The sequence below is a fragment of the Heloderma suspectum genome, chromosome 4, assembly GCF_057233095.1.
Source record: "Heloderma suspectum isolate Gila_16-S chromosome 4, 16-S_ref, whole genome shotgun sequence".
NCBI lineage: Eukaryota > Metazoa > Chordata > Lepidosauria > Squamata > Helodermatidae > Heloderma > Heloderma suspectum.
In genome coordinates this window covers 225,642,431-225,661,175 of record NC_139461.1, presented here as the reverse complement: position 1 = coordinate 225,661,175, position 18,745 = coordinate 225,642,431, and the positions used below count along the sequence as shown (strand labels likewise).

Below are 18,745 nucleotides of genomic sequence, written 5' to 3'. Positions count from 1 at the left end.
CCCCACTTAGGAATTTAGGGTTGGTCTGGGCTTCCAAGTCCGACTTGTTCCGAAGGGCCTTGATATACTTCAAGGTACAGGTCTGGCCCAATGTAACCCACTTATGTATTTGGGGATCAAACTAATCGGTATGGCAAGGGCACGGCAAGGGCCCACGGCCAAACGGAAGTCAATGGGTTATGCCCCGTCGGGACCTTATGGGTTATGGAATGCCGTGGGTCTGAGGAGGGGCCTCCGTTTTATCACTTCAATGGCTTACTGTGACATATGGGCAATTTGGGCAGTTTCTACATTAGCTCTACCCCGCTAGGCCTAGGTAACTTGCAGCTCTGAACCCACTGTTGTTACATTGAAGCGGTCTCCATGGTAGCCACTGGAGGTTTCTCTCACAGGCACATTATGGCAGTTTGAAAATGGGGCTTCACAGCGTTCCGGCCTGCGTTCGCGGGTTGGCTCCTTCTTTCTGACACAATTCTTGCTTTGCTTGCCCTAATGTGTTTACTCCTTAGACCAGCAGACTCGTCGTATGCCGGAACAGGTGCTCTTACATGGGCACATTATGATGTCTTGAGCTGCACGATGGGCTTGTACGTCGTCTTCAGACTTCAGCTTCTGTCACCCTGCCACATTAAGATCCAGTGGCTTCACAGACGAGGCATACGGTGGGAGTCCCCTCCTCACTCTGTTCCACCAAAGTCTGTCAGTCTTCCTCCGCAGGTCCAGATGCTGCATGTTGAGAGGAATGACTTCGGCTGTAAGCCAGGCAAGGACCTGATCGAACAGGCCTTGGTTGAGATGCAGGTGGTCCGCCATACCTGGCCGGAAGTAGCTTATTGCAGTCCTCACCGCTCCCATGGATCAATGGGAAGGCATGGAATGATGTTGCCAGTGGCAGGGCACGTCAGAAAGCACACAGAGAAATGGCTTAGGGCCTATGCGAATGAGGCAATGGATGCACCATCTGCCAGGAAATTCTGTGGACATGGAGAGAGTGTTACAGGTAGGACGGTGTCCACCTGTCTCATGTAGTGAATAACATATTTCTGTCTGATCTGCAAAGGGGCCTGTGGGAAGTTCTTCTGCGCAGGTGGGCGGAGTTTCACAAGCTCTAGGCTTGTGACTCCTGTGGCGGCTAGGATGGGCAAAACAGGAAAGTAGGGATGGTGTGCATGCAGAGGTACCTTATGGTGACAGGTGACGCCTGAGGCCCCCCGAACGGGCTGTACGGCTCGGTGGGGGGATAAGGGTTGCCTGGGAGACCAACCCTACTCACTCATCCAGGTGTTGTGCAGCACCGGGTCAGGGGTGACACCGGAAGGTCTACCTCCCCCAGAAGGGGCAGTCCGGAGGGATGGCGAGATCACCGCAACCCCTCAGGCTGGGTGTGTTTTCGCCCAAGAAGTGCCAGCTAGTCGCTGTCACAGTTAGATGCCCATCCTAGTTACCCCTTTGCAGGTATTTCAATAAATGTGGCCCAATTTTCAACCCAAGCTTGTTGTCTGCATCTTCTTTAACCCATCTCTGCTCGCAAATGCCCTAACCCCGGCGCCAGCTTGTCTGGCTGAAAGGGGGGGGCCATTGTGGGCAGGTGGGGTGACAAGATGTAGGGGCCTCTGATTGGTGCTCCCCAGTGGCACCACCATGCAAGGAGGGGCAGGCTGAGTTGCCTTAAACTCAGCCCTCCTCCCAATCTCAGCTCTCTGGCTCGACGCAGCTCCCTCCCACCCTCCCCTAAGCAGTGTGGGTTTCTTGCCGGCTTTGGGAGCCATGTAGGAATGTTTTGGCTCACAGTTTGATTGGCCTATTACTGTGAGTCTTTTTTGCCTACGTCACACTGTTTTTGCGGGTACAGTGTGTCCTGTAAGGCAATACGGTCTACATCATCGGTCACATTCCAGTTGGCGGCTAGGACGGGCAAAACAGGGAAGTAGGGATGGTGTGCATGCAGAGGCACCTTATGGTGACAGGTGACGCCTGAGACCCGCCGAACGGGTTGTGCGGCTCGGCGGGGGATAAGGGTTGCCTGAGAGACCAACCCTACTCACTCACCCAGGTGTTGTGCGGCACCGGGTCGGGGGTGACACCGGAAGGTCTACCTCCCCCAGAAGGGGCAGTCCGGAGGGATGGCGAGATCACCGCCACCCCTCAGGCTGGGTGTGTTTTCGCCCAAGAAGTGCCAACTAGTTGCTGTCACAGTTAGATGCCCGTCCTAGTTACCCCTGTGCAGGTATTTCAATAAATGTGGCCCAATTTTCAACCCAAGGTTGTTGTCTGTGTCTTCTTTAACCTATCTCCGCTCACAATAAAATATGCAGCTGAGGTTCTTTTCAACCACTCAGTGTTAATGCAAGGCCTGTAAGCTCTTGCTGGATTCCCCCTGATGTTTAGTTCTCTCTTGTAAGGGGTTAATCCTCTAGGATTTAGCTGTGCCCTTGTTTTGGCTTCGGCTGCTATTTATCAATTTTAAATTGTTACCTGAGGTACTTTAATAGATAATTAAGTAATTTCACTTACCTTTCTGTCACACAGTTGCTTAACTCACTTGTTTGCTGACGCTTTGCCACTGGGGCTCCTCGCAGAGCTGGCTCCCTCGCAAGCATGTCTCCTTATATAGATAGAGGATTTCAACAAGCATGGCTGGGAAATGTTTAGGACTAAGGAATCTACCAGGTGCAAGGAATTGCATCCCTAGAGTGCGTTGTGCTGGGCCAAACTAGATATGAGGCTAAACATAGCATTAGCAACCATGTCATCAAAAAAACCCCACAACCATTAATAGCAGCAAGTGCACGGGGGCTGGTTCATCAGGGCCACAGCATGTGGGAAGGGGAGGTTTACCCTATCCTTTAACTGCACCATCCTGACAAAAAAACACTCTCCTCATGCCTGCTACTAGCACCAATGGAAGCTGCCCTCTGAGGCCTAACAGTATGTGTGGGGGACATGCTTTCTCAGCTGGAGAGGAAAAAGTTAAACTGTCCTTCCCAAACCTTCCCTCCCCATGAGCCACAGTCCCAACAAAAATGCCCCCCAACACCTGTTGTTAATGTTTTTAAAAAAAAACACTGATGTGCTTTCTAAGAACACATTTAGCATCCCATGTAATTTGGCCTTCAGAAGACAACAACCATACCTTCAGATTACTATTTGCCTCCAAAAAATACCAAAATTTGCAGGGACAGTTGTAGTAATACCTGAAAACAGTCTCATAAGATTCAGTCAAAGTACAGTTTCTAATTTCACTATGTAAAGTCATTGAAATGGTTAGTGGGCTTGTTTGTTTTTGGTAAATACTGGTTTGCAACACTGAACATTTAACAAGAATTAAAGGGGAAAGTATCTTGGTGCAGCAGGTACCATAAATGTACACTGCACTCTCTGTGTTAAAATACCACCAGCAGTTCCACCAGGGGTAGCAACCAAATGTGTGTCTCAGCTGTAAGTAAAATAAGTACGTATTTAGTTTTATTGTTGGGAAATGATTGGGCAAGAAATCGGTCTTAAGACTTAGATGGGAAACTATGTGCCTCTTCCCAAATGTTTTCAATTTGAGGGTTAATTGGAGAGGGGAAACTCAGAAACTTGGATACAATGAGCTGGATCCAGAGTACCGCTTAGCGGAGTTCCACTCATGCTGGAGGAAGGGGGCACAAAGGTGATCTTTGTGATTCCTCCAGCCTCCTATGCCTCCTGAAAAACTGCTCGGGAGGGCTGGGAGACCTTCTAGAGCCGCATGAGAGGTGACACAAGGTGCTGATGGGGGAATTGGTGAAGAATTCCTCCCAAATCCCCTCCTCCAGCAACGATCCTCCACTGGATCTCAGTGCCTTACATGAATAGAATTAGCCCTACCGTGAATGGAATGGCCAATCTGGATCCAACCTATTACGTAAAAATTGGTTATCCATGTAGCTTTTTCCAAATCCAATCCAGGAAGAGAAATCAACAGATCCCACAAGGAAAAGCTGAATATATAACCAGATCCATCCAAGTTTCCACCTGCTTGTCTTCCCACTGTTCACTTTAAAAAAGTACAAAAATGTTACAGTGTACAAGGCCGTAAGTCTACACAATCTCCAGCTATATGAAGCAGCACCATGGAAAAAAAGGTACAAATTAGCTTAAGTGAACAAAAAATCATGGGACATGAGGGAAAGAGACTGGTGAATGAAGACTGCAAGCAAGAACATAGACAGGAAGAGAATAAAATAAAAGAGATAACAGAAAGGTCTCAAGAATTTAAAGACAAAAATAAATAGCTTAAAGCAGATATGAAAAAGAGAGGAATATAGTGAGATTCACAATTAGAAGAATGCACAGAAACCAGCAAGTTGACATGCAACTGGAATGTGGATGATATGCTCGATATCATCAAAATCCAAACCTGAAGTATCTCTAAAGCTAGTTACATAGAATCAAACATGTGTATGAATGGATACTGTTGAGCTGAATTGGCCATTTCCCTCTAGATGATCCCATGTGTTGCATCAATCTATGCATCGTACCTCAACCAACGGTATCATCTACAAATAGCTTGTCTATCATCTAACTTCTGAGGAAACATTTGCTTACTTTTATTATTAAATTTATACCCTGCACTTTCAACAAAACTGAGGCAGCTAACAGTTAGAAAGATCACAACTTGACAATAACACATAGCAGGAACAAAATAGACAGCAGTTCTCGGATAAGAGAGAGCTAAAAACTTACAGTGGCTTACAAAATCTAAAAACAATCTAAAATGCCTGGGAGAATAAAGAGATTTTTTAAAATCTTTTATTACTGAGATCCAGTGTGATGTAGGGACAACAGTGTTGGACTGGGAGCCAGGAGATCTGGGTTCTAGTCCCCACTTGGCCATGGAAGCTCACTGGGTGACTTTGGTCCGTCACAGACTCTCAGCCCAACTGACCTCACAGGGTTGTTGCTGTGAGGATAAAATGGAGAGGAGGAGGAGGAGGAGGATAATGTAAGCCACCTTGGGTTCCTTGCAAGAAGAAAAAAGGCGGAATATAAATGAAATAAATAAGTAAAATAAAATAATAATATTTGCCTGGAGTCAAAAAGATTGAAATGCAGAAGGCCCCCTCTCAGGTCACCACCCATGCAGAAGGTGGGTGCACTTGGAGTTAAGACCCAAAGAAAGACCCCAGAGATCAGGCAGACAGATGGAAGGGGAAGACAATCCAACAGGTACCTGGGTACTAGGCCATGTGGGGCATAAAGGTAGACATCAGCATTTTGAATTGAGCTTAGAAATGGAAGAGGAGCCAATGCCAATGGTTTCAGCACAGTCAATATATAATCCTGACACATTTTCCCTGTTAGAAGCTTAACGTCTGTATTGCAAACTACATTTCCAAGATGTATTCAAAGGTAGCCCCACATATAACAATACAGTAGTTTAGCTTTGGTGTTAACAGAACATATATAACTGTGACCAGACTACCTCTGTCCAGGAGTTGGAACATTTGCTTAAGCTGGGTAAACGCACTCCAAGCCACTGAGGCCTCCTGTGACAAAACTGGATCCATGAGTAGTCCCAAACTGTGAACCTGATCCTTAAGTGTGTGTGGCGGGGGACGGGGGGAGACTACAAACCTTGCTAAAATGCTACATCCTTGGGCCCACCCAGCAACAGCACCCCCATCTTGTCAGGATTACGTTTCCATTTGTTGGCCCTCATCCAGTCTATTACTGCTCCCAGACACCACTTTAGCACTTCAACCACCTCATCTGATTGAGATATGAATAAGAAGTAGAGCGCACTGATGACACCTCACTCCAAATCTTCATATGGCCTCTACTCAGTGACTTAATATAGATGTTAAAAAGGCTCAGGTCAAAATAGAATCCTGCAGAACCCTTGAGCATACGTGCCCATTGAATTAAGCAGTAGTCCATCAGCGCCTGGAATTGGTGGGCAAAACACCATGTCTCCAATTCCGAATTGCAAGAGCCTATACTGAAGGATACCAGGGTGAATGGTACTGAACACCAATGAGGCATCCAGGATAAACCAACAGGGTTCCACTTCTTTCCTTTTCCTAATGTAGGTCATCCATTAAAGCAGAGGTGAGGCAAATTGTGGCCCTCCAGATGCTTTGGCCTCTCATTATTGAGCACTATTGGCTGTGCTGCCTAGGGCTGATGGGAGTTGTAGGACAAAACATCTGCTGGACCACAAGTTGCCCATCCCTGCATTAGAATGACCACTGCTGCTTCTCTACCAAAATGAGGCCAGATTGAAATAAATCTAGAGAATCAGCCTCATCCAAAAGTGCCTGGAGCTGCTCTGCAAAGACTCACTCAAGCACCTTGCACAAAATAGGATTAGTTGCAACTAACCAGAGATTGTTTAAGTCCTTGGGGTCCAGGGAGACTTTCCTTAAAAGTAGCCTCACAACCACCTCTTTCAAGGTAGCCAGAACCATCCCCTTTCTGAGCATTCATTATCTCTGGATTCAGCCAGTCAACCCTCTCCTGCTAGATGTAAAACGCCAGGAAGCACAAAGATCAAGTAGACAAGTGGTAAGCCAGAAGCCTTCAAGTACTCTGTCCACGCTCTCAGGCCACAGCAACCGATACTCATCCTACAAAATAGGGCTAAATAGCGCTTTGGACTCCTCACCTAATGTGGCATCCAGATAGAGGAGACTGCAAGCAACTTTATCCTTGATGTGCTTAGCAAACATTTCACAACAGGCCTCTAAAGGTATGGTGATCACGTTTAAATGTGCCCTGAACCATCCAAGGTTCAGTGGAGGCAAAAAAAGTATTGATTCTTCACTATCACTGCCACAGAATATACTTAATAATGAGCTCTGTGTTCATTCGAATTCATTAGTCTTTTGCTACCTATGTTCTAGTCATTTGGGTAAACCAAGGAGCAGAGTAGATTCTATAGTGGTTATAATCTATAATCTGTTCTGTATAATCTGACAATGGTTAGGAGCCATCACGTCAGTCATCAGAGTAATCTCTGCGTTCCACACATCAACAGGAGTACCAGGCATACCAACCAGAAACATGCCAAAGACCATCAGTTGTATAGGAAAGACCCATGTGACAAGTGGTTGGTTCATTTAAATGTTACCCAACCCTTGTGGGAACCACTCCTTGAAAAGCAGCTCCTACGCAGCTAGGCCTAGGGTAAGGATGGGGAAGAATTTAGTTTGGTTCACATTTTAAAGTAAACTTACCTAATTTGCAGTTCACAGACTAATATGTAGTTCAGAACATTTATCCTTTGGCTTGTGTACATCTCTGAATTTTGCGATGCAGCACTTGGCTCAAAAATTGCATATAAATGCACATATTAGTGAAGTTGTGTACAAAAATGCATATGTCAGGGAACGTTGTATGGAAAAAATGTGTATATTAGGGCAAGTTGCATTCACAATATATCTTAGAAAAAATGCATATGAAAATAGATGTGAGTTTTCATGAATTCTTTAAAAATTGCAGACTGTTACAGAAGTTGGATGGAACAGACTTGTGATTGAACACATGAAAAACCGACACATGGAAATAGACTGATTTGTCCATCTCTAGCCTAGAGTAATATTGAAAGAGCCACAATGAAACAATCCAATAGGAGTATTGGTTTTATATTATAGACAAGGGAAACAGAAATATTAATGAATCACAAATTGGTCAGCTGTCTACCCTTCTGAAATTTTTTATATGGATATCTGGGTTTAAGTTAATAAAATTCCATCTGCCAACCAAAAGGTGTCTTTATCACTTCATGATTTTCATTCAATTGCTTTGCTTTAGAAACTGAATTTTATGAATATTATAAACACATATAGTTAAAAAAAGGCATTCTCATACACTCTGTTTAGAGTGCCACAACACAGATGGGAAAGATGGATAGCCCAATATTTGGCTTACATAGACAAACATTGATGGAGAAGAAAGCCCGAACAAACATATACATACCCTTACTGACTGAAATAACATATTTACATTTGCAAGCAGGCTTATACATTATTGTACAATATTGGGATCACTATTCAGTATTACTCAAAATGATGGTGAGGCGAGAAATCCTCTTTGGGGATTTTTTAAAAATTGAAAACATTTAAGCTCCCTAATTTTTGCTCTCAGACAATCAAAATTCCAATTGTCTGGGACATCAAATCTAAAAAAGCATGACATTAATCTTCAAAAGTTCAGCTCTTAGAGGCATTGCATCATTATTTTTGTTGGATACATTTTTGATCATAATGCAGATGAGCACTAAATTTAATAAAACTAAAATAACACAAGTTAAGTATGAAACATAACAGGATATTGCAAAGAGATTAGGTAGTTTCCTTCAGACTACTTACACAGCCCAAAGAATAAAGACAGCAAGAGCAGAAACCAAACAAAACCCCACACAAATAAAAGGACATGATGCAGAGAAGGAATCAATTAATTACAATATTTAACAGAAAATAAAAACAGTACTCATACAGATTTTGGCACCAAAACACAAGAAGGAACCCAAAAATATCAGTAATTCCTTTACAGCAAATAGAATTTTGCTTTTCGACGGTCTGTTGCTGCGAAGGGAGCACACTGGCTAAATTTAAACCAGCTGTAATGATGAGTGTTACAGTTGGACTAAAGGGAAGCTTACCTCATGAAAGTATATTGTGGAAACTGCTGTTGGAAAGATAATAAAAGGATTAACTGCCATTTTAGTGGACCATTTACTTTTCAGTCAAAATGTCTCATGTATTTCCTGTTCTCAAGTAGCCTGAATTCCAAAATTCCTTTGTCTATTACAGTATGTAGTAGCAAAGCCTGTCATAAGAAATTAATAATATTACATGGACGGGAGCTTTTATGCAAATAGACAGGGATATACTTGTTGCCAGCCTCCCTTGAACACATTCAAAGCATATTTAGCCAACAAATTTTGCTGAACAGACTGGAAAGATACCCAGATTCAAAGAAAGCAAAAATGTGCTTTGGAAGGGCACTGGAAGCAACAAGTAAAAAAAAAAAATCTTAGAGGAAAAAGCAACAACTCAATAAGGCTCACCAATTGTTACTGATCCAGGCATTTAAATTTTTTTTAAATCATCTAATTATTTTAAATGACCTCAGGATGTCAAAGTATGCAAAATAATTTCCTCTTTGAATTCTTTGATCCGTTATCTTCAGATATTAAAGTAATATCTCATCAAAATACACAATTATATATAGACCTAGTATAACAATAACATTTTGTAAAGGATCATATTCCTGTTTGTTACTAATCTTAAAGATATGTGGCCAAAGCTTAAGAGCTTCTAAACTTCTAACGTTTTAAAACTAACGTTGCAAGAAAAATGCAGTGCTGAACTCAAGATCCTAATAATTCATTATTTATTTCAAATATTTAACCTCCCACCTTTTCTAAACTAAGTAGCTATTCATAGTCTTACCCATAACTCTTCCACAGTCATCACAAAACTGGATACTGACAGTGGGTTCTGTAATGTTAAGTTCTTAATTCTGTTTGGAACACAAGCCACATTCAAAATATTACACTGTCTCCTGTACAGAGTGCCTTCTCTTTCTCTAGATGAAAAGAGAGTATACCTGAGTAGCACAATATCGAGGTCCATGGTCCAATTCACAATTCAGAGTAGTCTATGGTCCAATTTACAACTCGAAATTCTTCCAATATTGCTCATTATTTCATAGTTCATACAGTTTAACACAGTGACATAAAGACAGTAACCTCATAGAAATCCTTAACCTGAATTACAAGAACTGTTTTGTGTGAAATGCTGACTGGGAAGGTAACATTAGAAAACTGCCATACAATAGCTGTCAAACACACACTTCAAAGAAAATGTAGGGAGAGTATTTCTTACTGTTGAGTAAATCTAGATATATATACCACATCTTTCACTGTTGTGAAAAATCAAACTTCTCTAGTTTTAAAGCAAACTTGGGGGGGGGGGGAAGAGAGAGAGAGAGAGATATGAATAAATAGATGGCAACCTATAAAATTATACAGCCAACTCTTCTGAGTAATTCAGACATTTTCATAGTTTCAAATTGCTAACTGCCAAGAATACAGCACAATTTATCCTTTATAAGACACAACTAAAACTAGAGGTTTAAATTTCTGGATGGTTCTTCCCTGCTCCAATACAAGTTATCTTTGCTATTTAGTAAATTTAGTGGGTTTTTTTTTGCTATTAATAACTTTCTAAATCTTCTCTCTTCACAATTAGTATCTAGATAACAATATGCTTTTTGAAGAAAAATGTGTGTTCCATTTTATTATTGTTTTTGGATTTCTGGTCATAAATATATAAACAACATTATTTATCAATCTGAGCTCAATGGAAAGATATAAAAATTGTCATAAACATAAAATAGCTTGGGATGAGAGGGATCCCTACCATTACAAAATATTAAAGCAAAATCCCTATTCATATTACAAAATATTAGATAATAAATGTTCTAGCAAGGAGTGTCTAGATTAAAGAAAGTAAAATACAGATAAACACATAGACACACCTTGTATAATATGGAACATAAAGAATGTCCTATGTATAGGAGAAACCATATGCTGAACATCTACTGTTTTTCACTATATTATTTTACTTCCTTGCCCAACCCTTTATGTATACTTGGATATGCAAGAAACAGAGAGATACAAAAAATAAGGATGTGATGACACAGGAATTTATACTCATGTCAGTCATAATGAAGTAGATCCAAAACTACATTGTTCTTCACCTTAAGATTCTGCTCAGTAAGAACTGCATTTGGGAAAGAATAGTTCCAGCAGTGCTACCTCACTTGTTGTAAGTTTAGCATATGTCCGTTCAGTTTAAAGGGACATCTTAGTTTGACAGGAATGCCTCTCATTCCAGAACTTCACAGCCATAGCACATAGTGGGTGTTCCCTTTCCAGAGCACATCTCCACAGTATCCACAGTAGGCAAACATCAACTCTACAAAGCTCTCCTTCTTGCTGACGTTTTGATGAAGCAACCCAATCTGCTGGCGTGGTTATTCCTTTGTAAGCAATACATTTGGGGTTGCAAACAAAAGTTTCATATTTCACAGCTGGGTTTAGAAGCTCTGACCAATCTTGTCTTGTTGTTATCTACTCTATTCAGGGTTTCGTATTATTGCTGCTTTCAGCCTGTGGAAAGCCAACTGCAAGTCATTAGCTTTTATTTTAATTACCCACATTACTGTGATAACACAAGCAGAGACAATGCTGTTCCCAAGACATTCTCTTTAGAATTATTATGTAGCTTAGATCTGCCTGATCAGAGGAGAGCAGCTTCATTGGCCCTCTTCTCAAAACTCTTGGGTGTTTTTTTCAACATTAAATGAAAGCCATCCTAAAAGTTGTATTACATGCTCAACTTTAATCGTTAATAATAATTATTAGGATTCTCTTCCTTTTCTGCCATCTATCATTTCAAAGGCTTCTGCTCAGCTGGAATACTGTTCAAAAGGCAGAATGAAAAGAATTTTCATTAACGATGCTTCATGTTTCACAATTTAAAATGTCACCCAAGGCACAGTGACCCTCCTTTACATTAAATTGCTGCTGGCTGCTTCGATCATCGCATTAATGTTTCGATGGCAATTTCAAAAATAAACCATTGTATTAAAAGTTAAGCTTTTGAAGAGGTCAGCAAAATATTCACTGACATTACACCATTTATAACTCAGACACTTCCTCTCAGGAAAAATACGTTATTCTAGCTGTTCCCCCCTCCCCCGCCTCAAATTCTTCTTGGAAGCATCACATACCAGGTTGTAGGAAAACAACACAAGTGTGCTGGAAAGATATTGTGCAAGAAGAAAGAGTGCAAAGAACTCAGTGTATGTTTATAGTAAAATTCTGCTTGGAAATATCACAGAGCAAGTTACAAGAAAACACTATAATTACATTGGAATAATACTTTAAAAAGGAGCGGAAAGTGCAAAGACCTCAGTGTTTCAAATAAATATATTCCAGACTTACCATGCATTTGTTTGGTTTTTCTCCAGAATGAACTCTCATATGGATGAGAAGTTTATAACGAGCATTGAAAGGCTTATACCGACGGACACAGCCTGTCCAGAAGCAAGTGAAGTCCTCTCCTTTCCTTTGATCAATATGTGTTTTTTCTATGTGCCGGACCAGTTCATCTTGTTGATCATAGGCAGCACTACAGTCAATCCACCGACAGACCTGTTTGCCATTGCTGGTCTCCTGCTCATCACCTTCGCTCATCTGAAGAGACTTTGGAGACATGGAGGCATGTAAATGAGAGAGCGTCCCTTGAGTTTGGCTCCGCTGCTGATGTAAATGATAAGGTGGAGGCAGCTCTTGGTGATGCTGAAAAAGATCTGAGGCAGAAGAGTATTCATCAAGTGGTTCTTGTTTTAAAAAATTCAGCTTCTGGTTACTATGCAAAGTGTCTTGCTGAGGAGCACTAGCACTGTTCATTATAAGACAGAGGCTTGCATTTTCTCCTGTTTGCTGCATTTGTGGGTGATCGCAGTCCCCTTGGACAATTTCAGTGGAAACAGGTACAAGGCATACCGAAGGGGAAGGAAGATGGCAACGGTTCCCAGGTTGGGAGTGAGACTGGGGCCGAGAGGGTTTCTGAGCACTGTGGAGAGTGATCTCCCCAGGAGAAGAGGAAATGCCAGTTGAGTTAGTCCGCAGTCCATTCACACAGGCAACCAGTGACGTCTGTGAAGTGTGGATGATTGTTGTAATATCAATCCCATCAGCAGAAGACGGCAGCATGGAGATGCATCTCTTCTTCAGGTTGCTTGCCTGGTGCCTGCTTGAATGCTGAGGACTGCTGAGTGACAATGAGCCCAGGGAGGAGCTGTGTTCATTATTAAACAAGTACGATGAAAGTGAATTTGTAAGGCCATTGTTCATTAGGTCTATTTCAGGATGAAGGCTGCCCGAGCCTCTCAGCTCCATTCCTTCGGTAATCCCCGTATGTGTGGAAGCCTCAGAAAGGCCCTTATAATCGCCCGGGCACTCCTGTTTTATATGCTGAGTAGTGTGGCTTCCATTCATGCATGGAGTGGTAGAGTCTGCCGAGTCTTGAAAAGAGGGAGGCCTGCAACACAGTTTCATTTATCATCACTAATGTTAAAGAATTTTAGCATTTCATGCAAAATGCAACATTTGTTAACCTCCATAAGAAAGGGACAATTTGAGTTCTTGTACATCATCATAGAATCATAGAATAGTAGGGTCGGGAGGGGCCTATAAGACCACTGAGTCCAACCCCCTGCTCAATGCAGGAATCCAAGTCAGAGCATCCCTGACGGATGGCTGTCCAGCCTCATCTCCTTGCCCTTCATAATGACGGCATTAGAAAACCCTTCTAAATGATTTCACTCTGAGAATGGAAAAGCAGCAGCAGCATCTTGTACAACATTAGTTGCACTCATACCAAATAAAGTACCAGTACAGCTGTTTTCAAAATGGCAAGCACCTCGTTAACCTCTATCCATACATTCATTGAGTGATCCAAGTAAAACATAAAGCATTAGCTATTTCCAGATTTTTGCAGTTCAGCTGAATCACATGAATCAAGAACTTGAGGGATTTTCCTCACATGTGTGGAAAAAATGGTAGACCATACGTTCAAGTTACTTGCCTCAGCAATTATTTTCCAGATGAAAAGAATGCACACATTATTTTCACTGACCAGTGATTTTCAATCTATTCCATGCTATAGTATCTATTTGCACACTGAGATAATTTATCTAATAGGCTTGCCTGACCTACATGTGCAGTAGAAGTAGGTCACAGAATCCTGAGGAGGTTGACTTCATCACTTCAGGCTGCAGATGTGGATGTCACTTTTTGGATTCTACCCCATATTTAAAAAAAAAAAAAAAACACTTTGCAAGTGACACCAAGTATGTCAGGGAGATGGAACAGCCTGCTTCTCTTTTTACTAGCAGTAAAGTTTTTGTGATCCCCCAAGCTGCCTGTAGTATGAGAAGGTATAGCCCATTCTACCAACTTAGGACTCTATGACCTCATTTTGCTCTATTTGTAGATCAAACCTAACCTGAAAGACAGGAGCTACAGGACAGAATCCAGCCATATCCTTTTGGAAGTATGGGAAAGAAGGGAAAACATGGGCAGTATCCATTGCTAGTGCAATAGAAAGCTAGTAGATCCTGCAGCAATTGGAAATGAGCAAAATTCTTGTTTCCAGAATAGGCCAGTAAGTGGAGCTTGCAGAAGGGAGCTCTTCTCACCTGCCAGGATTGCTGCCAAAAGTGTTAGTTCCTGTCGCTGATGCAGTATGTCCTGTGACCACAATGGAACCAGAAGGTGTGCAGTGGCAACACTGGATACTGCCCCATATCCTGAATCCAAGATGGTTAACAAACCCAATTCTAAGGATAGCTTTACTCATATTTTTCACATACACACAACAGTTATGGCCTTTCCATGGATTTAAACACACACACATACACATGCACTTGCACACATCACCTATTAAAGCCCTCACCACTACAACTATTGTACTACCTACAAAGAATATCTAACTTTCCAGTGACAAAATATTGTGATTTAAGTACTGAGAAAATGAGCTCATTCTCCTGTGTGGGCAGCATAATCCAGCTGTACAAGTCCCCAACATCTGTAAACAGGCAGAGAATCTGAGAGTGAAATGATTATGCTGGATGAGCATGTAACACCTGTAAACAATAAAAATGCAAAAATGCAATAGCATATCTCTTATAGCATTTAAATTTCACCTAATCCTAAATGCACCTATTAGCCTTTCTTGTGCTGATGAGAGGATGGCTAAAACATAGGTTTGTATGTACAGAAATAAATTTTTAGGATTTGTAGGATGTTGGATTTCCACTCCCATTCCAGCCTTAATGTATTTTTGTGCCACATGTGAGCTGATACGTATTTTCCAAACTAAACAAGTGGAAGAGGTGTCTTCTTTTCATGAAGAACAGAGAATATGAGACTCTCTGTCCTACTGGTAGAGGACAAGAGAGGAAAGAGAAAAAAAACACAGATATCCAAAGAATAAATGGAAGGAGCAAGAAGGATACCTGAAAATGCAATGTGCCTATAAAGTTGAATAAAAAATAAGTGTATTAATAACTAGAAAACACAAGCTTCAACTTGCTTTTTACGTTACCAATGTGATTTTTGCATTCAGCTTCATTTGACTCATGCTCATAGTGGGCCAGACTGGACAATCTTCTCCCCACATGTGGTGGGGGAACAAGATCTCACCTTCCTGGTTTAGCTTCCTGGTGCACCCATCCACACATGGATCTAATGCACACAAACTCAAATCAAATGGTCAGTTCTGGGACTGCATGTGGGATATTGATTGTGCTACAAAGGCCAACATGCATTGAATGTTATGCATGTATTCTATATTCAAATGTTGTACACATGATATCCTGTGGGACGGGCATGATTCATAGATAGACAGGAAAGCACAGTTCTTACTCCCTCCCAACTTACGTGAAGAAGAACATACCAATTGGTCCATATATTAGTGAGATTAAATCCACCATGCTTTTCTTTTTATTAATACAATTGTTTCTGTATTCAGCTCTATAACCTCTGTCTCATTATACTCATTCTATCTAAATCTCCCTAAACATTGCTTTGGAAGGGGTATATGGCTGAGAAAGCAGAGGAAGTGGCAGAATTTGTGTCATAGCAGAAAAGTTTGAGAATGCAGATCAAAAAGAACTTCCTCTGTCTAAATGTGTAACCCATGATCTGGTTCTATCTCCAACATATTATTCTATGATATAAAGAGCAATACAGTAAATATCAGACTATGGGGTGGGATACATTTCTTTTAAATATATTTCTACCTCACCTGCATACCACCTTTCTAATGCATCCCAACAACTCCAAAACATCACATTAAAAAGAGCCCACAAAAAAGTTGCCTTCCCATAAAACCATATATGTCTGGGAAGCAGGGCTGGCAAGATTAGTCTTCTCTTTGTGGCAGTTTTACAACCCAATATCTCAAGAACCATCAGAGATAGGGTTAGGACTTTTATCCCACTAGAAACTTTCCTCTTTTTCCTTTGAGATTTCACACTCAAGCCTTTAATCATCTCTAGTGCGATGACTTGTAAAAATTCTATTTCAAATAATGATTTTTACTTGCCATAACATTGTTTATAATATCTTAATCCCTTACTCCTCAAAACCAAAGCACCTGGCTTTTACAGGTGGCATAGTAAATACACATTTATTAACACATCTTGTCTATAAAATATGAGGCACACCACAGAAATGAAGAAGGATGTGGTATAAAATCTTTTCCTGACATGCATTTGGAACAACCAGCACAGCTTACATCATGGCTTTACAATGCATTCCAAATTCCATGCAAGAAAACTCTATATTTTCACAGTATTTAAATCTTTTACTAGATTTTTAAAAATGGCTTCATTTCGGAGTAAAGCCCCTAAAGCTAGGGATGGGTACCCAGCAGCCTCAATGTTCCTTTTGTTGCCAAAAATTGTCTTTTGAAAACCAAAACTTATCCAGCTTTTGGCGTTTGATTTTTAAAGCATTTAAGTCCTCATGGTCACACAGGCAAATTTTTAAGCATCAAGGCTGGAATTACTAATAAGCTAAGGCAACCTTCCCTAACCTGGTGCCCTTCAGATGCTTTGGATAATTCCCAGCATTCCTAACCGCTGGCCATGCTGGCTGGGGCTGACTGGAGTTCAGGTCCAAGACATCTGGAGGGCACACGGTTGGGGAAGGCTGGCCAAGGGCTACAAAAAGAAAAAGAAATGGGCCCTGTGCAGAAGTGCAGTTGAGGTCATCCCTTATGCTATGCTAATCTACACATATAAATTAGCATATGCAATTTGCTATTAAATTGCACATGCTAATTTATTGCTATTAAATTGCATGTGCTAATTTATATGTGTAGATGTAAATTTAGAAATATTATAATTCTAATATACAGTACAACTCAACATAGTGCAGAAGACTGTGAGCAGGTGATAATAACGTAAGAAGAGCTGTGCTGGATGAGACCTATCTAGTCCGGGATTCCATTCACACAGTGGCCAACCAGATGCCCATGGGAAAACCAGGAACAGGACATGAGTTTAACAGCACCCTCCCGTCCGTGTTTCCCAGCAAGTGGGGTACACAGGCATACTGCCTCTGATACTGGAAACAGCCTATAGCCATCAGGACTAGTAGCCACTGATAGCTTTATCCTCCATGAATCTTAAAGCCATCCAAATTGGTAGCCATTGCTACATCTTGCGGAAGTGACTTCCATAGTTTAACTATGCGCTGTATGAAGAAGTAGTTCCTTTTATCTGCTCTGAATCTCCCACCAATCAGCTTCATGGGATGACTGCAAGTTCTTGAATGAGAGAGGGAGAAAAATGTCTCCCTATTCACTTTCTCCACACCATACATAATGTTGTACACCTCTATCATGTCTCTCCTTATTTGCCTTTTTTCTAAAATAAATTATCCCAGCTGCTGTAACCTTTTCTCACAGGGGAGCTGCTCCAGCCCCTTGACCATTCCAGTTGCCCTTTTCTGTAATTTTCCAACCCTGCAATATCCTTTTTTAGGTGCAGTGACCAGAACTGTGATCTATGTGCCTGCCTGCTGCATTCTGCTGCACAGGTGCTAACTGTTGATGAGCAACAGTTCTTATGGTCCTTTTTCTGTAAACTGGAATTGAACAGGACAGCCTTTCACATTGAGGATGCCTTTAAAGAGGGGATGGTCCTCTGGTAGCCCTTGAAACAGAGGACTGTCCTCTATAAAAGACGATACCAGGCCACCCTAGAGGCCAAGCAGAATTCAGAGGCATGATCAGGACTTACTCCGGAGCCCAAATTAACCTCCATATATCTAATGGACCTCCACAAAATTCACCTGGTGATTCCAAATTTAGTACTAATTGGATTAGTAATTTCTGATAAAATGGGACCTTATGGATTGATTGGAATCATGCAGTTAAATCAATCTATTTTTCCATATGTAGAATTATGTAGAATTGATCTTTATAATTCCTACCACAAATATAACTTGTTAGCAAAAGTTTTGAAGCTGCAGACTCGGCATACACTTATTATGGTTTTGTCCACATTTTGTTTGGGATGGTTCTTCTACTCTGGTTGAAAGTACACATTATCAGACACGCAGCGAGACACATATACTAATGAAGCAGCTTTCTTAAAAGGTTTATGGCCCCAGACACTGGGAATTAAGGACCGTCAGCAACAAGATTATTACCCAACCTTCCTAACAAAATATAATTAAACCATCTTTAGGTTTTTTAAATACACAAATGTAAATTTCCTAGATTAGCCCTCTGCTAGTTTTGAGAGTCTTCTGTTACATGCAACTTCTGTTACTCCAGACTCATTCCAGTGAAAGAATTATCTCTGTGCCTAATAATGGATTATCTGAAAAGTTGCCAATTGCAGCTGCTTATTGGGACCAGTTGTAGTAAGAAATAAATTATTAGCACTTTTCCAGCAAAACATATGCATCAAACTTACCTGTTCTATGCCGTAGAAAATGCACTGCATAACTTTGAAAACCATTAGCTAAGCTTGTAGGGTGGGAGAAGAGAATTATTCTCTCAGAAATACAGCTCTTAAATAAATTAAGGATGAGTGGAAGGGGATTAAGGTTTTGAGCATATTAGAGAAAATATCTGAAATTATTTGCAACAGCCAATACTTAGAACATTTTCTTGCTGATGGC

The 18,745-nt window shown here is 41.3% G+C and overlaps 1 protein-coding gene across 2 annotated transcripts in view; it reads right to left on the bottom strand.

Moving 5' to 3' along the window:
* Window positions 1-18,745, bottom strand: part of GLIS1 (GLIS family zinc finger 1) — a 317,137-nt gene that overhangs the window by 177,804 nt on the left and 120,588 nt on the right. For both annotated transcript variants that reach the window (XM_084852470.1, XM_084852469.1), the window contains exon 4: window positions 11,984-13,085. In XM_084852470.1, coding sequence (XP_084708596.1) covers window positions 11,984-13,085 — 1,102 coding nt within the window. The remainder of the gene's footprint in view (window positions 1-11,983; window positions 13,086-18,745) is intronic.